The 23,203-nt window shown below is 40.2% G+C and overlaps 1 protein-coding gene across 5 annotated transcripts in view; it reads right to left on the bottom strand.

The window, feature by feature from the left end:
* Positions 1-8,921: 8,921 nt before the first annotated feature.
* The window catches only part of LOC139756811 (uncharacterized), a 374,339-nt gene continuing 360,057 nt past the window's right edge, over positions 8,922-23,203 (bottom strand). For all 5 annotated transcript variants that reach the window (XM_071676620.1, XM_071676618.1, XM_071676617.1 and 2 more), the window contains one exon: positions 8,922-9,206. In XM_071676620.1, coding sequence (XP_071532721.1) covers positions 9,110-9,206 — 97 coding nt within the window. In that variant the 3' untranslated portion in view covers positions 8,922-9,109. The remainder of the gene's footprint in view (positions 9,207-23,203) is intronic.

Here is a 23,203-nt window from a genome sequence, read left to right as displayed (position 1 = left end):
CAGACATCCCTCCAGTTGCCCCTCTCAGCACATTAACATCCAAAAGTCTCTCTTCTCCATGCCTATCAATTAACACATAATCCAATAACACTCTCTGGTCCTCTCTCCTATTTACATGCGTATACTTATGTATATCTCTCTTTTTAAACCAGGTATTCCCAATCACCAGTCCTTTTTCAGCACACAAATCTACAAACTTCACCATTTCCATTTACAACACTGAACACCCTATGTACACCAATTATACCCTCACTGCTACATTACTCACCTTCGTATTCAAATCACTCATCACTATAACCCGGTCTTGTGCATCAAAACTACTAACACACTCACTCAGCTACTCCCAAAACACTTGCCTCTCATGATCTTTCTTCTCATGACCAAGTGCATAGGCACCAATAATCATCCATTTCACTTAAACACACTGGCATAGATTGAGGATGCATGAGCAAAGTGAAACTGTACGTACTTGATCCATCCCACAGAACTTTGAGCAGCTTTAATGATGATAGGTAGTCAGAGATATGCTCAGTCTTTCAAATTTGATTTTAAGGACCCTAAACTTAATGTGAAAGAAATAATATTGTAAACTATCTGTCACAAGGATGATTCAGCATTTAAATACTGAAAGGGATAGATAATAAACTGCCTTTTTAGTCACAGAAGCAAATACTGCATTAGACTCCAAATACCAAAGCCAGTTCTTTTAAACTCTGTAGCATAAAATGTTGTAGCCATTAAGAATGTCGACTTTGTAAGAAAATATCTGCAGGACTAGTTTATTGACCCCCTGCACAGATACCAGAAGTAGACATGACTTTGTGGTCAGTTGGCAGAAATTTGAAACGAACAAAATTCTATCATAGATGTCAGCAAATAAGTATTTAAATGGGGGAATACTTTTCCAGAAGCTCTGGGCATGGACTCTACCTAGATTTAGTTGATGGAACCCTAGTCCAATTATTTGAAAAACGTACTCGCAACAGGAATATATTAGATTAAATTCTAACTACAAATGAGGATCTCGTTGATTATGTTTGTGTTGGAGAAATTATTAGTAAATGTGATCACAATGAATTACTTTGAGATCACTTTCAATAAAGCATGAAATGCTAGTCAACATAACAGTCGTGGAAAAATACCCAATTTTAAACCTGCATATCTTAATGATCTTCACATTGCTCTTGGCATGCAAACCCAGGATGATATGGTTAATGAAAATGACAAGAACATAGATTGAAAAAGCTCCAGTAAAACCTTCAAAGTAGTAGAGGGAACAAATGTGCCAATGTGTACTTGACAGTCTGTTATTAAAACGAAGTCAAGAGGGAGGAACAGTGAACAGCTCATAAGAAATCAGAGAAAAATATCCATTATTGTAGAGTAAGTTAGGTACATTTTCATAGAGAAAGAGAGTTATGTGACAAAATAGATGTCAATGTGATGCATATAATACTCAAACTAGTAAAAGAAACCTGAAGGAGTTTTACAGTTATATTAAAAAGCAGTAAAGTCATTACTCAGTCAGTTGGTCTATTAATTACAAAAAATGGTGACGGTTAAAGTCATGGCAAAAATCTTAAATGACATTTTTGCATTTGTATTTGAGACTGAAGACACAATCCAAGTCCCAAATACAGTTTTTGGTAGGAGAGGAGAATGATCTGCAAGAAACTGACATAAAAGCTGACGACATACTACCAGCAATGAAGAGATGAAAGTAAGTAAAAATACAAGTCCTCCTAAGTTTTATCCAAGGATAAAGAGGTAAAAAATTAACAGTACAACCCTTGACTGCCCTTTTCAATAAGTCACTTACTATGGGAAAAGTTCCAGATGAATGTAAGTTTGCCAATGTAACATCAATGTTAAAAAGGTAAAAAGTCAATGCCCAGAAATTATTGTCCATTTAGCTTAACATCTGTAAATGGAAAAATTATGGAGACCATGATTCGAGATATAACCAGTTAGAAGACCACCACTTAATAAACAATTCTTAGCGCGGATTTCAACTAAAACAATATTTTCTGACAAATTTGCTTGATTTCTGTTATGATATAATCAACATGTATGACAAAAGTAAAACAGTTGATATCATTTATCTAGATTTTCAAAACACATCTGATAAGTCTACATCAAAGATTACTAGCAAAAATTAAATCACATGGCATTGATGAGGTGCTTTGATGAATAAGCAACTGGTTGACTGGTTGTACAAAGGACTTGTGATTAATGGTCAGACCTTAGAATAGTTAAGACATAACAAGAGGTGTAACACAAGGATCAGTCTTGGTTTAGGTTCTCTTTCTCATATATATTAATGATATTGTTAATGGGCTTCATTGCAAGATATCAAAATCTGCTGATGACAGAAAGCTGGGAAATATGTTTACATATGAACTTTCAAACTCACAGACAAATGGATGGACTGGGCTCATGGGGGGGGCAAATAAATTTTATATCATTAAGTGCAAAGTTTTACATACCATTAGGAAAAACAAAAAGGCAAGCTACAGTGTGAATTCTGATGAACTGCTAAAGGTATATGGGGAAAAAGACCTAAACTCAAACAAGCAATGCCCAGAAATAGTGAAAAGAGCAGATAAAACTCTTAGGTTCATACGCAGTTCCTTCAAATTTAAGTAAAGGAAAAATCATCCTTACTCTTTACAGTTCAGTGGTTCATCTCCAACTTAAATGCTGTACTGTGTTCAGTTTTGGTCACCCTGCTTTAAAAAAACACACAGAATGGAGTGCAGTATCAAGCTGCCAAGACGATCCTTGGGCTGAGAAGCAAACTCTATAAGAGCTAATTAAATGAATCAACTTAACTTAGAAAAGAAAAAGTTTGGAGATGATGTATTAAAAATTATCAAAGGCTTTGATAATCATGACCTATCAAGCTTCTTAAGACTTGATTTGTTTGATTTCTCTTGTAATAATGGATATAAATTCATTGGCAAATCTTTTACCTTGTATGAGGTGAAGTACTTTTTCTTCAACAGGATTGTCATCATATGGAATGATTTGACATAAGAGTGTTTGAAAGCAGTGCTGTAGATACATTTTAAGAACAGACTAGATAAATATTTTGCTTCAAGTCTTTGATTTACATTATTTGTGCCTCCTTAGTCACAATGACAATTTGCAAGTTATTCTCTTTGAATTATCTTGGGCCTTCTCACTTTTACCATACTAATTTGTGGTCTGTCCTTGTTTGTAATCCTTTGTAATACAAAATCCTAAAATTCATCCTACAAGTTATTTATAGCTGTTTCACTTATCATAATGGACTAGTTGGCATTATAAAAGAAGTGTATAATCTTCATTTCTGAATACAATAAGAATAAAAACTTGGAATGGTAGAGACTAAAAGTAGTTGAGATAAGGCTGGTTGCCCATTCTCACTTTAACAGGTTCTTGACTGAATGATTTTTTTTACATGGCATGTCATTACCCAAGTTCATTCAAATAATAAAATTTGGCTTTACCTAGGCAGAATGTCCTTAAATGTCTTCAGTCTTATGTAAAGTATACATAATAAAATTTCATCGGTACTAATAATTATGATGCAAAAGACTTATGAGAGCATTCATGACTGATTTCTAAACATCAGTCACTACTCAATGACTGATTGTGAAAACAATGGCACATCAAGTCTCTGTATAAATTACTATATTGCATGTGCATCATATCAATGGTGCCTCATGTCTTGTGACATCAATTGGTCTCCTTTACATAGATAATGGGAAGATGAGAAAAGATAGTATATCCTGATTACAAGTGTAGCCCTTTGAATTGTAGCAGCACCTGAAATATCCATCTGAAAAATGGAGTCAGAAGTCTAGTAATATCAGTCCTTGATCAAGCCAAGTACTGGCTAAGCACAATGTGATGGCCATCTGTCTTAATGTCTTATGGGTGTCCTCAAAGAGATGTTCATTAATGCAAGCATTCTTTGGCTACTTTAAGTATGTTCATACACACATGAAAACCAACAAAAATACTATAAACAAATTTATATAAACAAAACTTCACTAATCCCAGCAGACATCTGTCAACAGAACATACTAAAGTCATCTCAGGGGGTATTCTGTCATCTGCAATAACTTTCTAGGAAACTTTGACTACATGCTGAGCCTTTGCTGGTAGCTGCCAAGCCATTAATACACACCAGGGTTATATTAACAAATGAAGATGTCAAAGGAATAGTTTTTGATCATACACAATGGAGGCATTTTGTATGTGAAGGTGGAGGAAATAATGGAGGCAATTTTGTATGTGAGGGTGGAGGAAATAATAGAGGCACTAGTCTCACATGAACTAAATCAGAAATCTTTGTCCATGTTAGTATACTGAACATAATCCGAGAAACTTTAGAAACTATATGAATTTCATCTATTCCATTTATATGGAAATGGAATTAAAGATAAGATAAATGTAATAAGAAACTAGTACATACTAAATTAGGATCATGTTAAGATTGAAGGATTATTCATTTTGTTGTGCAAGGAAGTACCAGTTGTAAAATGTATTTTAATATAATCTGATCAGTCTGAAACAAATTTAGTCAGCGAATGAAGTTTTGTTGACTCTGGCAATATTATTCAAAAACATACTTAAAAATATTTTGATACTTTTCAGTGTAATAACATCTGCCATAATATGCAAATCCACAAGTCCTGTATTATGTTATTACAATTTCACCTTATATGAAAAGGCTGATGTGATAGTAAAGTCATTTAAAGCATAAGTCTCAGACATGTGTAGAAAAAATTTACTTCATATTCCATTCCCTTTGTATTCTAATTTAACTGCATTATGACTAGTATTTAGAAAATCAAAGGCTATATTTCCCCCACAATTCCCGTTTTGCAGGAAGCAAAAAGCATCAACATCCATTAAAGTGTATACAGTCTGATGGAAACATATTAATCAATCTGAGAATACTTGCATTTCTAAATCATATATGCCTTTCCTTGTTGTTTCATCAAAGGTGCTCACAAGACCTTATATAGGCAATCTGGCTGCTGACCATCTCCACACCTTTAAGTACAGAAAAGATCCAACAGCAATACTTGGTACATTTGCAGAAGAATATGTCATGTTGGTTTAACTATCATATGTGAACAAAGCACTTAAAAATCTCTCAATTAACAAATAATTAGGCATAAAGTAATGGTAAGCAGGAAGAAAATGAGTATATGTAGAAACAATAAAAAGTACAGTAATGGGTCTGTCACATTTGAAAGATAACCTGATGCTTGAGAATGTGAGCCCACTATCAGTGGTGGTTCTGCTGTGTGACAGTTTACTGCTTTACCTCTTAACTTCTTAAGGTCCTAAAGAAAAAAAAATTTTTTTCTAAGAATGCACTACAGTTTTACAGACTTATCTGATGTTCTTGCGCCTGCTTGCTTTTTTTTTTTATTTTTTATCATTTTGCTTTGTCGCTGTCTCCCGCGTTTGCGAGGTAGCGCAAGGAAACAGACGAAAGAAATGGCCCAACCCACCCCCATACACAATGTATATACATACATGTCCACACACGCAAATATATATACCTATACATCTCAATGTACACATATATATACACACACAGACACATACATATATACCCATGCACACAATTCACACTGTCTGCCTTTATTCATTCCCATCGCCACCTCCCCACACATGGAATACCATCCCCCTCCCCCCTCATGTGTGCGAGGTAGCACTAGGAAAAGACAACAAAGGCCCCATTTGTTCACACTCAGTCTCTAGCTGTCATGCAATAATGCCCGAAACCACAGCTCCCTTTCCACATCCAGGCCCCACACAACTTTCCATGGTTTACCCCAGATGCTTCACATGCCCTGATTCAATCCACTGACAGCACGTCAACCCCGGTATACCACATTGATCCAATTCACTCTATTCCTTGCCCGCCTTTCACCCTCCTGCATGTTCAGGCCCCGATCACTCAAAATCTTTTTCACTCCCCACCCTATGATTCACTTCCGCTTCCATGGTTCCATCCGCTGCCAGATCCACTCCCAGATATCTAAAACACTTTACTTCCTCCAGTTTTTCTCCATTCAAACTTACCTCCCAATTGACTTGACCCTCAACCCTACTGTGCCTAATAACCTTGCTCTTATTCACATTTACTCTTAACTTTCTTCTTTCACACACTTTACCAAACTCAGTCACCAGCTTCTGCAGTTTCTCACATGAATCAGCCTCCAGCGCTGTATCATCAGCGAACAACAACTGACTCACTTCCCAAGCTCTCTCATCCACAACAGACTTCATACTTGCCCCTCTTTCCAAAACTCTTGCATTCACCTCCCTAACAACCCCATCCATAAACAAATTAATCAACCATGGAGACATCACACACCCCTGCCGCAAACCTACATTCACTGAGAACCAATCACTTTCCTCTCTTCCTACACGTACACATGCCTTACATCCTCGATAAAAACTTTTCACTGCTTCTAACAACTTGCCTCCCACACCATATATTCTTAATACCTTCCACAGAGCATCTCTATCAACTCTATCATATGCCTTCTCCAGATCCATAAATGCTACATACAAATCCATTTGCTTTTCTAAGTATTTCTCACATATATTCTTCAAAGCAAACACCTGATCCACACATCCTCTACCACTTCTGAAACCACACTGCTCTTCCCCAATCTGATGCTCTGTACATGCCTTCACCCTCTCAATCAATACCCTCCCATATAATTTACCAGGAATACTCAACAAACTTATACCTCTGTAATTTGAGCACTCACTCTTATCCCCTTTGCCTTTGTACAATGGCACTATGCACGCATTCTGCCAATCCTCAGGCACCTCACCATGAGTCATACATACATTGAATAACCTTACCAACCAGTCAACAATACAGTCACCCCCTTTTTTTAATAAATTCCACTGCAATACCATCCAAACCTGCTGCCTTGCCGGCTTTCATCTTCCTCAAAGCTTTTACTACCTCTTCTCTGTTTACCAAATCATTTTCCCTAACCCTCTCACTTTGCACACCACCTCGACCAAAACACCCTATATCTGCCACTCTATCATCAAACACATTCAACAAACCTTCAAAATACTCACTCCATCTCCTTCTCACATCACCACTACTTGTTATCACCTCCCCATTTGCGCCCTTCACTGAAGTTCCCATTTACTCCCTTGTCTTACGCACTTTATTTACCTCCTTCCAGAACATCTTTTTATTCTCCCTAAAATTTAATGATACTCTCTCACCCCAACTCTCATTTGCCCTTTTTTTCACCTCTTGCACCTTTCTCTTGACCTCCTGTCTCTTTCTTTTATACATCTCCCACTCAATTGCATTTTTTCCCTGGAAAAATCGTCCAAATGCCTCTCTCTTCTCTTTCACTAATAATCTTACTTCTTCATCCCACCACTCACTACCCTTTCTAATCAACCCACCTCCCACGCTTCTCATGCCACAAGCATCTTTTGCGCAATCCATCACTGATTCCCTAAATGCATCCAATTCCTCCCCCACTCCCCTTACTTCCATTGTTCTCACCTTTTTCCATTCTGTACTCAGTCTCTCCTAGTACTTCCTCACACAAGTCTCCTTCCCAAGCTCACCTACTCTCACCACCCTCTTCACCCCAACATTCACTCTTCTTTTCTGAAAACCCATACAAATCTTCACCTTAGCCTCCACAAGATAATGATCAGACATCCCTCCAGTTGCACCTCTCAGCACATTAACATCCAAAAGTCTCTCTTTCGCGCGCCTGTCAATTAACACGTAATCCAATAACGCTCTCTGGCCATCTCTCCTACTTACATACGTATACTTATGTATATCTCGCTTTTTAAACCAGGTATTCCCAATCACCAGTCCTTTTTCAGCACATAAGTCTACAAGCTCTTCACCATTTCCATTTACAACACTGAACACCCCATGTATACCAATTATTCCCTCAACTGCCACATTACTCACCTTTGCATTTAAATCACCCATCACTATAACCCGGTCTCGTGCATCAAAACCACAAACACACTCATTTAGCTGCTCCTAAAACACTTGCCTCTCATGATCTTTCTTCTCATGCCCAGGTGCATATGCACCAATAATCACCCATCTCTCTCCATCAACTTTCAGTTTTACCCATATTAATCGAGAATTTACTTTCTTACATTCTATCACATACTCCCACAACTCCTGTTTCAGGAGTACTGCTACTCCTTCCCTTGCTCTTGTCCTCTCACTAACCCCTGACTTTACTCCCAAGACATTCCCAAACCACTCTTCCCCTTTACCCTTGAGCTTCGTTTTACTCAGAGCCAAAACATCCAGGTTCCTTTCCTCAAACATACTACCTATCTCTCCTTTTTTCACATCTTGGTTACATCCACACACATTTAGATACCCCAATCTTCTACGAGGAGGATGAGCACTCCCCGCGTGACTCCTTCTGTTTTCCATTTTTTAGGAAGTTAAAATTACAAGGAGGGGAGGATTTCTGGCCCTCCGCTCCCGTCCCCTCTAGTCGCCTTCTACGACATGTGAGGAATGCTTATTTTATATACCCTAATATATTCTTAGAAATACTTAAGATACAGTTCATTTCAGTAGCAAAGGAGTTCCCATTTTTCAAATTATAAGTTCACTTTCAAAATGACATCATATCATAATGAGAAGACATATTCTTCCAGATTTTTTCATTTTTACAAAATTTCATATGCTCTATTCATAAAATCCATGGCAAATGGTAGATGAGTAGAATGAACCTAGATACTGGAGAAGAGGATGTAAATCATGTATCATACTGAAAGAATCCTGAACTTCCTGTCACAATTAGAAACAATTCCTAAAATGCATATCAAAATAGGCTTCAAAGTAACACCTGGTAAAAACATTGGGATAAAAAAAAATCTTAATTGTAATCACTTTATGCTCAAAACAAAGAAATTTTCTTGTACAAAAAGTATCTGCAAATCTATCAAGCACTCTAAACAGCTAGTTCCAGTAAATTTATCATCAAACACTAAAAATAGATTGTTCCAGATTAACTTAAAAGAAAACAATGACTGCAAATCCAATTCCAAGGTAATTAACTTATCATCAGGAAGTATCAAAACCTCCATTACTGTGATGTTTTTGTCCAAGTGCAGCATATCTACGTTCTGATGCATGAAGGCGGTCTTCAACTTCAGTAATCCTGCCAAAGTGCACATAATTATAAAACTGTCACTAAGACTTATAATTGTCAGTATAAGTCTCAAGTTACAAGTTATGACAGGATATCAAATGGGAGGAAGACTGGGTGATTTATCTTATTTCACTTTTCAGCTGCTTTTAAATTCATCTAATGATTAAAAATTTTCCTTTCCAAAATCATTACCCAGTCGGATATGCAAAACTAACATAGAAATACACAAGAAATAAAATGTAATATCAAAAAACATATAAGAGGTAGCAGTTGGTAGACAGCCACTGAACAGGGAGATATATGACCATTACAACCAGTCTGGGTATCTGGAGCGTTAGTGCCAGCTGTGTCGTGAGCCAGCACTTAAGTGGTTGTCAAGTGGCACTCTTATGACCCAGATAGCTGTCTTTCCTTTTAGCCTCATCCATACCTGGACTACTGGCATTCTGTCCATAAACATACAATCTCTCCTTGTCGCACATAACACTTCAGAACACTAAAATCACACAATTTATTCTTCATAACTCTAGATTTTCATGCAGTAAACCCTATGAACTAGCCCTTCCTTTTGACAAAATGGAAAGAACAATAAGTAGACGTAGTAGGTAGGAACATCAGGCAGGGAAATCAGGTAGAAGTAGTCGGTAGGAACATTAGGTGGAAATATTAAGCAGAAACAATAGGTACAAGTAGTTGGTAGGAACATTAGATAGGAGACACTAGAAACACAGTACTAGTGTTGCCCTTTGCAATTAGTCTTTTAAGGGTGAAACACTAAAGACTAAAACCAGGACCAAAAGACCTTTCCATGGTTTACCCCTGAAGCTTCAAATACCCTGATTAAGTCCACTTACATCACAGCAACTCCTGTATGAATATCATTCCAAATAATTCTATCCCATGCACGCCTTTCACCCTCCTAGGTATTCAGACCCTTATCACTCAAATCTCTCTCACTCAAGCCTTCCATCTCCAATCCAGGTATTTCAGCAAATCCTCTATTTTTTTTTTTCATACATTTTCGCCATTTCCTGCATTAGTGAGCAAGGTCAAGAACAGAGGACTGAGCCCCAGAAGGAAAATCCTCATTTGGCCCCATTCTCTGTTCTTTCTTTTGGAAAAGTAAAAACTGGAGGGGAGGATTTCCAGCCCCCACATCCACCTCTTTTAGTCACCTTCTACAACACACAAGGAATACATGGGAAGTAGTGTTGTTGATTGGTTGGTAAGGATATCCAGTGCATGTATAGACCATAGTGAAGTGCCTGAGGATTGGAAGAATGCATGCATAGTGCTACTGAACAAAGGCAAAGGGGATAAGTTTGTTGAGTATTCCTAGGAAATTGTATGGGAAGGCACTGATTGAGAGGGTGAAGGCATGTACAGAGTATCAGATTGGGGAGGAGCAGTGTGGTTTCAGAAGTGACAGGGGATGTGTGGATCAGGTGTTCACTTTGAAAAATGTGAGTGAGAAATACTTAGAAAAACAGAGGGATTTTGGATTTGTATGTGGTATTTATGGATCTGGAGAAGGAATATGATAGAGTTGATAGTGATGCTTTGTGGAAGGCCTTAAGAGTAACTGGTATGGAAGGTAAGCTGCTACGGGCGGTTAGGAAGGTAAATGTAAGAGTTTTGGAGAGAGCGGCGTGTGTAGTTTGGTGGAGTTGAGAGGGCCTGGTAAGTGAGTCAGTTGTTGTTCACCGATGAAATAGCACTGGTGGCTGATTCGAGTGAGAGACTGCAGAATTTGGTGACTGAATTTGGAAAAGTGTGTGAAAGGAGAAAGTTGAGAGTAAATAAGAATTAAGTTATTAGGGCCAGCAGGGTTGAGGGACAAGTTAGTTGGGATGTATGTCTGACTGGATAAAAAATGGAGGAAATAAACAGTTTTAGATATCTGAGAGTGGACTTTGCAGGGAATGGAACAAAGTAAGCAGAAGTGACTCACAGGGTGGGGGAGGGAGTGAAGGTTCTGGGAACGATGTGAAAAGAGAGAACATTGTCTCGGAGAGCAAAAATAGGTATGTTTAAAGGAATAATCATTACAACAATATTATATGGTTGTGAGGCATGGGCTATAAATAAAGTTGTATGAAGAAGGGTGGATGTGTTGGAAATGAAATGTTTGAGTAAAATATGTGTGAGGTGGTTTGATCGAGTAAGTAATGAAAGAGTAGAGAGAGATGTGTGAATATAAAAAGTGTAGTTGAGAGACCAGAGGAGGGTGTGTTAAAATGGTTTGTACAAATGGAGAGAATGAGTGAGGAAAGGCTGACAAAGAGGATATACGTGTCAGAGTTGGAGAGAACAAGAAGTGAGAGACCAAATTGGAGGTGGAAGGATGGAGTGAAAAAATTATGAGCGAACATAGCCTGAACATACAGGAGGGTGAGAGGCATGCAAGGAATAGAGTAAATTGGAACGATGTGATATACCGGAGTCGACGTGCAGTCAATGGATTAAACCAGGGCATGTGAAACTTCTGGGGTAAACCATGAAAAGATCTGTGGGGCCTGGATATGAGTAGGGAGCAGTGGTTTTGGTGCATTACATATGACAGCTAGAGTTTAAGTGTGAATGAATGTGGCCTTTTTTGTTTTTTCTGGCAGCACCTTGCTGAAGCAGGGTGTAGCGATCCTGTTTCCTGTGGGGCATGGTGGCACCAGGAATGGATGAAGGCAAGTAAGTATGAATATGTACATGTGTATATATGTATATGTCTGTGTATGTGTATGTATATATATGTATACGTATATATATGTATAGGTATATTGTTACGAACTCGATACTTATTCTAGCAAGGTCGCCAATTACATATATATGTTACAAATACTATACTGATCCTTGTCTTTGCAGAGCCATTAGATTTGTTATGTTGCACAACACAGGATAACACCATCTTAAAGTCATGGGATTAAATCAAACACCAGCATTAAAACTACTTGTAATGAAAGAACTAAAGTGTACACAATGAAAGTGTACACATGAAACCAGGCACAAATCATTTACGTTAACACTGAACATGAGTTTAACATTCCAGATAAGGTTTCAGACTAATAGATCTCTTTCCTTTATGACAATTTATCTTCGATAACATGATTCAAGATACACTCAATGTTAGCCTCTTCTATGACGTTACAATACTCTATGACACTCGAAATTAAATGACTGAGGCGGTACAACATCGTAGAGTCTATATCGCACACTTCACTCGGGTAAGGGGCTTTGGGACAGAGGGACAACACTTACCTCGCTGGGCTAGAGAGGGAAAATCGAGGCTCAGCGGATGTCAGGGGTAACTATTACAAGTAAGAACGAGCGTCCACTCTGTTACCCTACAATGTTATTGTTGATTGGCTATGAGCCTAAGATCCAATTGTGATTGGAAGAGGGTGGTATCCGAAACTACTGATTGGCTTGGAGGATCCTAAGTCCTTCTCACATCTTGCCTGAAGCTCAACCCACTCTGTTACCTTGTTTACGACAGTGGCGATGATGTATGGGACGACATGCCCTGTAGGCTGACCTCACGACCTAACCTGATGCCTCAGGTGTGGTCCAAGTGCTGAAGGACTGGACGTCATCTGGTTTCAAACAGGATCATCAAGACTAATGGCTCGGTCAGGGAAGTGAGGTCCGAACCGATAGCAGAGGAAGAACCCTAATCTTCGTCCTAACAAGAAATAGCAGCAACAACAAACACAAAGACACACCAAACATATATACGAACATGTGGGCACACACACACGTTCGTAGCAATATATATATATTTTTTTTTTTTTTTTTTTTGCTTTGTCGCTGTCTCCCGCGTTTGCGAGGTAGCGCAAGGAAACAGACGAAAGAAATGGCCCAACCCACCCCCATACACATGTATATACATATGTCCACACACGCAAATATACATACCTACACAGCTTTCCATGGTTTACCCCAGACGCTTCACATGCCTTGATTCAATCCACTGACAGTACGTCAACCCCGGTATACCACATCGCTCCAATTCACTCTATTCCTTGCCCTCCTTTCACCCTCCTGCATGTTCAAGCCCCGATCACACAAAATCTTTTTCACTCCATCTTTCCACCTCCAATTTGGTCTCCCTCTTCTCCTCGTTCCCTCCACCTCCGACACATATATCCTCTTGGTCAATCTTTCCTCACTCATTCTCTCCATGTGACCAAACCATTTCAAAACACCCTCTTCTGCTCTCTCAACCACGATCTTTTTATTTCCACACATCTCTCTTACCTTTACGTTACTTACTCGATCAAACCACCTCACACCACACATTGTCCTCAAACATCTCATTTCCAGCACATCCATCCTCCTGCGCACAACTCTATCCATAGTCCACGCCACGCAACCATACAACATTATCGGAACCACTATTCCTTCAAACATACCCATTTTTGCTTTCCGAGATAATGTTCTAGACTTCCACACATTCTTCAAGGCTCCCAGAATTTTCGCCCCCTCCCCCACCCTATGATCCACTTCTGCTTCCATGGTTCCATCCGCTGCCAGATCCACTCCCAGATATCTAAAACACTTCACTTCCTCCAGTTTTTCTCCATTCAAACTCACCTCCCAATTGACTTGACCCTCAACCCTACTGTACCTAATAACCTTGCTCTTATTCACATTTACTCTTAACTTTCTTCTTTCACACACTTTACCAAACTCAGTCACCAGCTTCTGCAGTTTCTCACATGAATCAGCCACCAGCGCTGTATCATCAGCGAACAACAACTGACTCACTTCCCAAGCTCTCTCATCCACAACAGACTTCATACTTGCCCCTCTTTCCAAAACTCTTGCATTCACCTCCCTAACAACCCCATCCATAAACAAATTAAACAACCATGGAGACATCACACACCCCTGCCGCAAACCTACATTCACTGAGAACCAATCACTTTCCTCTCTTCCTACACGTACACATGCCTTACATCCTCGATAAAAACTTTTCACTGCTTCTAGCAACTTGCCTCCCACACCATATATTCTTAATACCTTCCACAGAGCATCTCTATCAACTCTATCATATGCTTTCTTCAGATCCATAAATGCTACATACAAATCCATTTGCTTTTCTAAGTATTTCTCACATACATTCTTCAAAGCAAACACCTGATCCACACATCCTCTACCACTTCTGAAACCACACTGTTCTTCCCAAATCTGATGCTCTGTACATGCCTTCACCCTCTATATATATATAAATACACATACATACATACATACATACATATATGGGGATAGGGGAGAAAGAATACTTCCCACGTATTCCCTGAGTGTCGTAGAAGGCGACTAAAAGGGAAGGGAGCGGGGGGGCTGGAAATCCTCCCCTTTCATTTTTTTTTAAATTTTCCAAAAGATGGAATAGAGAAGGGGGCCATGTGAGCATATTCCCTCAAAGGCCCAGTTTTCTGTTCTTAGCGCTACCTCGCTAATGTGGGAAATGGCGAATAGTATGAAAATATATATATATATATATATATATATATATATATATATATATATATATATATATATATATATATATATAATAAGAGCAAGGTTATTAGGTACAGTAGGGTTGAGGGTCAAGTCAATTGGGAGGTGAGTTTGAATGGAGAAAAACTGGAGGAAGTGAAGTGTTTTAGATATCTGGGAGTGGATCTGTCAGCGGATGGAACCATGGAAGCGGAAGTGGATCATAGGGTGGGGGAGGGGGCGAAAATTTTGGGAGCCTTGAAAAATGTGTGGAAGTCGAGAACATTATCCCGGAAAGCAAAAATGGGTATGTTTGAAGGAATAGTGGTTCCAACAATGTTGTATGGTTGCGAGGCGTGGGCTATGGATAGAGTTGTGCGCAGGAGGATGGATGTGCTGGAAATGAGATGTTTGAGGACAATGTGTGGTGTGAGGTGGTTTGATCGAGTAAGTAACGTAAGGGTAAGAGAGATGTGTGGATATAAAAAGAGCGTGGTTGAGAGAGCAGAAGAGGGTGTTTTGAAATGGTTTGGGCACATGGAGAGAATGAGTGAGGAAAGATTGACCAAGAGGATATATGTGTCGGAGGTGGAGGGAACGAGGAGAAGAGGGAGACCAAATTGGAGGTGGAAAGATGGAGTGAAAAGGATTTTGTGTGATCGGGGCCTGAACATGCAGGAGGGTGAAAGGAGGGCAAGGAATAGAGTGAATTGGAGCGATGTGGTATACAGGGGTTGACGTGCTGTCAGTGGATTGAATCAAGGCATGTGAAGCATCCGGGGTAAACCATGGAAAGCTGTGTAGGTATGTATATTTGCGTGTGTGGACGTGTGTATGTACATGTGTATGGGGGGATTGGGCCATTTCTTTCGTCTGTTTCCTTGCGCTACCTCGCAAACGCGGGAGACAGCGACGAGGTATAAAAAAAAAAAAAATATATATTTTTCTCTCTTTTATACTTTGTCGCTGTCTCCCGCGTTTGCGAGGTAGCGCAAGGAAACAGACGAAAGAAATGGCCCAACCCCCCCCATACACATGTATATACACACGTCCACACACGCAAATATACATACCTATACATCTCAATGTACACAAATATATACACACACAGACACATACATATATACCCATGCACACAATTCACACTGTCTGCATTTATTCATTCCCATCGCCACCTCGCCACACATGGAATACCATCCCCCTCACCCCTCATGTGTGTGAGGTAGTGCTAGGAAAAGACAACAAAGGCCCCATTTGTTCACACTCAGTCTCTAGCTGTCATGCAATAATGCCCGAAACCACAGCTCCCTTTCCACATCCAGGCCCCACACAACTTTCCATGGTTTACCCCAGACGCTTCTCATGCCCTGATTCAATCCACTGACAGCACGTCAACCCCGGAATACCACATCGATCCAATTCACTCTATTCCTTGCCCGCCTTTCATCCTCATGCATGTTCAGGCCCCAATCACTCAAAATCTTTTTCACTCCATCTTTCCACCTCCAATTTGGTCTCCCACTTCTCCTCGTTCCCTCCACCTCCGACACATATACCCTCTTGGTCAATCTTTCCTCACTCATTCTCTCCATGTGCCCAAACAATTTCAAAACACCCTCTTCTGCTCTCTCAACCACGCTCTTTTTATTTCCACACATCTCTCTTACCCTTACATTACTTACTCGATCAAACCACCTCACACCACATACTGTCCTCAAACATCTCATTTCCAGTACATCCACCCTCCTGCGCACAACTCTATCCATAGCCCACGCCTCGCAACCATACAACATTGTTGGAACCACTATTCCTTCAAACATACCCATTTTTGCTTTCCGAGATTATGTTCTCGACTTCCACACATTCTTCAAGGCTCCCAGGAGTTTCGCCCCCTCCCCCACCCTATGATTCATTTCTGCTTCCATGGTTTAATCTGCTGCCAGATCCACTCCCAGATATCTAAAACACTTTACTTCCTCCAGTTTTTCTCCATTCAAACTTACCTCCCAACTGACTTGACCCTCAACCCTACTGTACCTAATTACCTTGCTCTTATGCACATTTACTCTTAACTTTCTTCTTTCACACACTTTACCAAACTCAGTCACCAGCTTCTGCAGTTTCTCACATGAATCAGCCACCAGCGCTGTATCATCAGCAAACAACAACTGACTCACTTCCCAAGCTCTCTCATCCACAACAGACTTCATACTTGCCCCTCTTTCCAAAACTCTTCCATTCACCTCCCTAACAACCCCATCCATAAGCAAATTAAACAACCATGGAGACATCACACACCCCTGCCGCAAACCTACATTCACTGAGAACCAATCACTTTCCTCTCTTCCTACACGTACACATGCCTTACATCCTAGATATAAACTTTTCACTGCTTCTAACAACTTGCCTCCCACACCATATATTCTTAATACCTTCCACAGAGCATCTCTATCAACTCTATCATATGCCTTCTCCAGATCCATAAATGCTACAGACAAATGCATTTGCTTTTCTAAGTATTTCTCACATACATTCTTCAAAGCAAACACCTGATCCACACATCCTCTACCACTTCTGAAACCACACTGCTCTTCCCCAATCTGATCTCTGTACATGCCTTCACCCTCTCAATCAATACCCTCCAATATAATTTACCAGGAATACTCAACAAACTTATACCTCTGTAATTTGAGCACTCACTCTTATCCCCTTTGCCTTTGTACAATGGCACTATGCACACATTCCGCCAATCCTCAGGCACCTCACCATGAGTCATACATACATTAAATAACCTTACCAACCAGTCAATAATACAGTTACCCCCTTTTTTAATAGATACCACTGCAATACCATCCACATCCACTGCCTTGCCGGCTTTCATCTTCCGCAAAGCTTTTACTACCTCTTCTCTGTTTACCAAATCATTTTCCCTAACCCTCTCACTTTGCACACCACCTCGACCACAACACCTTATATCTGCCACTCTATCATCAAACACATTTAACAAACCTTCAAAATACTCACTCCATGTCCTTCTCACATCACCACTACTTGTTATCAGCTTCCCATTAGCGCCCTTCACTGAAGTTCCCATTTGCTCCCTTGTCTTACGCACTTTATTTACCTCCTTCCAAAACATCTTTTTATTCTCCCTGAAAATTAATGAAACTCTCTCACCCCAACTCTCATTTGCCCACTTTTTCACCTCTTGCACCTTTCTCTTGACCTCCTGTCTCTTTCTTTTATACACCTCCCACTCAATTGCATTTTTTCCCTGCAAAAATCGTCCAAATGCCTCTCTCTTCTCTTTCACTAATAATATTGCTTCTTCATCCCACCACTTGGGATGAAGGGTAGTGACCCTTTCTAATCAACCCACCTCCCACGCTTCTCATGCCACAAGCATCTTTTGCGCAATCCATTACTGATTCCCTAAATACATCCCATTCCTCCCCTACTCCCCTTACTTCCATTGTTCTCACCTTTTTCCATTCTGTACTCAGTGTCTCCTGGTACTTCCTCATACAAGTCTCCTTCCCAAGCTCACTTACTCTCACCACCCTCTTCACCCCAACATTCACTCTTCTTTTCTGAAAACCCATACAAATCTTCACCTTAGCCTCCACAAGATAATGATCAGATATCCCTCCAGTTGCACCTCTCAGCACATTAACATCCAAAAGTCTCTCTTTTGCGCGCCTGTCAATTAACACGTAATCCAATAACGCTCTCTGGCCATCTCTCCTACTTACATACGTATACTTATGTATATCTCACTTTTTAAACCAGGTATTCCCAATCACCAGTCCTTTTTCAGCACATAAATCTACAAGCTCTTCACCATTTCCATTTACAACACTGAACACCCCATGTATACCAATTAATCCCTCAACTGCCACATTACTCACCTTTGCATTTAAATCACCCATCACTATAACCCGGTCTTGTACATCAAAACCACTCATTCAGCTGCTCCCAAAACACTTGCCTCTCATGATCTTTCTTCTCATGCCCAGGTGCATATGCACGAATAATCACCCATCTCTCTCCATCAACTTTCAGTTTTACCCATATTAATCGAGAATTTACTTTCTTACATTCTATCACATACTCCCACAACTCCTGTTTCAGGAGTAGTGCTACTCCTTCCCTTGCTCTTGTCCTCTCACTAACCCCTGACTTTACTCCCAAGACATTCCCAAACCACTCTTCCCCCTTACCCTTGAGCCAAAACATCCAGGTTCCTTTCCTCAAACATATTACCTATCTCTCCTTTTTTCACATCTTGGTTACATCCACACACATTTAGACACCCCAATCTGAGTCTACAAGGAGGATAAGCACTCCCCGCGTGACTCCTTCTGTTTCCCATTTTTCTTTAGAAAGTTAAAATACAAGGAGGGGAGGATTTCTGGCCCCCCGCTCCCGTCCCCTCTAGTCGCCTTCTACGACACGTGATGAATGCGTGGGAAGTATTCTTTCTCCCCTATCCCCAGGGATAATATATATATATATATATATATACACACACATATACACATATATATATATACACACACACATACATACACATATTATTTTTTTTATTATACTTTGTCGCTGTCTCCCGCGTTTGCGAGGTAGCGCAAGGAAATAGACGAAAGAAATGGCCCAACCCCCCCCATACACATGTATATACATACGTCCACACATGCAAATATACATACCTACACAGCTTTCCATGGTTTACCCCAGACGCTTCACATGCCTTGATTCAATCCACTGACAGCACGTCAACCCCGGTATACCACATCGCTCCAATTCACTCTATTCCTTGCCCTCCTTTCACCCTCCTGCATGTTCAGGCCCCGATCACACAAAATCTTTTTCACTCCATCTTTCCACCTCCAATTTGGTCTCCCTCTTCTCCTCGTTCCCTCCACCTCCGACACATATATCCTCTTGGTCAATCTTTCCTCACTCATTCTCTCCATGTGCCCAAACCACTTCAAAACACCCTCTTCTGCTCTCTCAACCACACTCTTTTTATTTCCACACATCTCTCTTACCCTTACGTTACTCACTCGATCAAACCACCTCACACCACACATTGTCCTCAAACATCTCATTTCCAGCACATCCATCTTCCTGCGCACAACTCTATCCATAGCCCACGCCTCGCAACCATACAACATTGTTGGAACCACTATTCCTTCAAACATATCCATTTTTGCTTTCCGAGATAATGTTCTCGACTTCCACACATTCTTCAAGGCCCCCAGAATTTTCGCCCCCTCCCCCACCCTATGATCTACTTCCGCTTCCATGGTTCCATCCGCTGCCAGATCCACTCCCAGATATCTAAAACACTTCACTTCCTCCAGTTTTTCTCCATTCAAACTCACCTCCCAATTGACTTGACCCTCAACCCTACTGTACCTAATAACCTTGCTCTTATTCACATTTACTCTTAACTTTCTTCTTCCACACACTTTACCAAACTCAGTCACCAGCTTCTGCAGTTTCTCACATGAATCAGCCACCAGCGCTGTATCATCAGCGAACAACAACTGACTCACTTCCCAAGCTCTCTCATCCCCAACATACACATATACGTACATATATATATATATCTTTTTTTCTTTTAAACTATTCGCCATTTCCCGCATTAGCGAGGTAGCATTTAGAACAGAGGACTGGGCCTTTGAGGGAATACCCTCACCTGGCCCAATTCTCTGTTCCTTCTTTTGGGGAAAAAAAAAAAAAAAAAAAAAAAAAAAAAACGAGAGGGGAGGATTTCCAGCCCCCCGCTCCCTCCCCTTTTAGTCACCTTCTACGACACGCAGGGAATACGTGGGAAGTATTCTTAATCCCCTATCCCCAGGGATTATATATATATGTATATATATATATATATATATATATATATATATATATATATATATATATATATATGAAAAATGTAAGAAATAATTTAGAAAACTGAAACTCCTAGCTTGAAATGAAATGAAAAATGATTGTCACATAATGGCTCAACCTCTGGCTATGGAAAAGGGAAATGTATAATTTATTTACACAAACGTCAATAGTAGTTTTCATACTGCCTGGTACACTTCTCTTATCATGAAACTGGAATATTGGCTTATGATGTTTCTCAACTGTCTTCATTACACAAAGTACAACCATATCTTGGATACATGAGGGTAGGTAGTTTGTCATACGCCATAATAAAGCCTTGACAGACCAAAAGTTTATCTGGACCTCAACTTTTCCAGTACATTCATGAAAAACACCTTTTTGCTTTCCATCTCTATCACTTTGAAAAATGCTCCGTTAGTTCACATTTCAATGAAAGAATAAGCTTCAATGTCTAAGCTACATTCTTTTCCAATTTCACTATTTTCTTGTCAGAGCACCATGTATGAAAACTATCACTCCAGTAACACAACTATAAACATTTACTTCCCCTTTAAAAAAGTTCTGGGGATATATATATATATACATTATTCCTGGGGATAGGGGAGAAAGAATACTTCCCATGTATTCCCTGCATGTCGTAGAAAGCGACAAAAAGGGGAGGGAGAGGGTGGCTAGAGATCCTCCCCTCTCGTTTTCTTTTAATTTTCCAAAAGAAGGAACAGAGATGGCGGCCAGGTGAGGATATTCCCTCAAGGGCCCAGTCCTCTGTTCTTAACGCTACCTCGCTAATGCGGGAAATGGGAAATAGTATGAAATATATATATATATATATATATATATATATATATATAATCCCTGGGGATAGGGGAGAAAGAATACTTCCCACGTATTCCCTGCGTGTCGTAGAAGGCGACTAAAAGGGGAGGGAGCGGGTGGCTGGAAATCCTCCCCTCTCTTGTTTTTTTTTAATTTTCCAAAAGAAGGAACAGAGAAGGGGGTCAGGTGAGGATATTCCCTCTAAGACCCAGTTCTCTGTTCTTAACGCTACCTCGCTAACGCGGGAAATGGCAAATAGTATGAAAAAAAAAAAAAAAAAAAAAAAAATATATATATATATATATATATATATATATATATATATATATATATATCTTTGAAATGAAGAAGATGAAGTGAACAACAGTAAGAGGGAAGGAACCCTTCCGCCACTTAGGTCTAGAAGGAGGAGTCTATCCAGCCTGGGGAAAGCTCCGGTTCCGTCTCACCGAGTAAGTAGATAAAGAATACTTCCCACGTATTCCCTGCATGTCGTAGAAGGCGACTAAAAGGGAAGGGAGCGGGGGGCTGGAAATCCTCCCTTCTCTTTTTTTTTTTAATTTTCCAAAAGAAGGAACAGAGAAAGGGGGCCACGTGAGGATATTCCCTCAAAGGCCCAGTCCTCTGTTCTTAACGCTACCTCGCTAACGCGGGAAATGGCGAATAGTATGAAAGAATGAAAAAGAATATATATATATATATACCACATATATACCACATATATATACCACATTGATCCAATTCACTCTATTCCTTGCCCTCCTTTCACCCTCCTGCATGTTCAGGCCCCGATCACACAAAATCTTTTTCACTCCATCTTTCCACCTCCAATTTGGTCTCCCACTTCTCCTCGTTCCCTCCACCTCCGACACATATATCCTCTTGGTCAATCTTTCCTCACTCATTCTCTCCATGTGCCCAAACCATTTCAAAACACCCTCTTCTGCTCTCTCAACCACGTTCTTTTTATTTCCACACATCTCTCTTACCCTTATGTTACTTACTCGATCATACCACCTCACACCACACATTGTCCTCAAACATCTCATTTCCAGCACATCCATCCTCCTGCACACAACTCTATCCATAGCCCACGCCTCGCAACCATACAACATTGTTGGAACCACTATTCTTTCAAACATACCCATTTTTGCTTTCCGAGATAATGTTCTCGACTTCCACACATTCTTCAAGGCTCCCAGAATTTTCGCCCCCTCCCCCACCCTATGATCCACTTCTGCTTCCATGGTTCCATCCGCTGCCAGATCCACTCCCAGATATCTAAAACACTTCACTTCCTCCAGTTTTTCTCCATTCAAACTCACCTCCCAATTGACTTGACCCTCAACCCTACTGTACCTAATTACCTTGCTCTTATTCACATTTACTCTTAACTTTCTTCTTTCACACACTTTACAAAACTCAGTCTCCAGCTTCTGCAGTTTCTCACATGAATCAGCCACCAGCGCTGTATCATCAGCGAACAACAACTGACTCACTTCCCAAGCTCTCTCATCCCCAACAGACTTCATACTTGCCCCTCTTTCCAAAACACTTGCATTCACCTCCCTAACAACCCCATCCATAAACAAATTAAACAACCATGGAGACATCACACACCCTGCCGCAAATCTACATTCACTGAGAACCAATCACTTTCCTCTCTTCCTACACGTACACATGCCTTACATCATCGATAAAAACTTTTCACTGCTTCTAACAACTTGCCTCCTACACCATATATTCTTAATACCTTCCACAGAGCATCTCTATCAACTCTATCATATGCCTTCTCCAGATCCATAAATGCCACA

Source organism: Panulirus ornatus, chromosome 23 (assembly GCF_036320965.1).
Source record: "Panulirus ornatus isolate Po-2019 chromosome 23, ASM3632096v1, whole genome shotgun sequence".
Lineage (NCBI taxonomy): Eukaryota > Metazoa > Arthropoda > Malacostraca > Decapoda > Palinuridae > Panulirus > Panulirus ornatus.
This window is presented reverse-complemented; position numbering and strand designations above follow the sequence as displayed.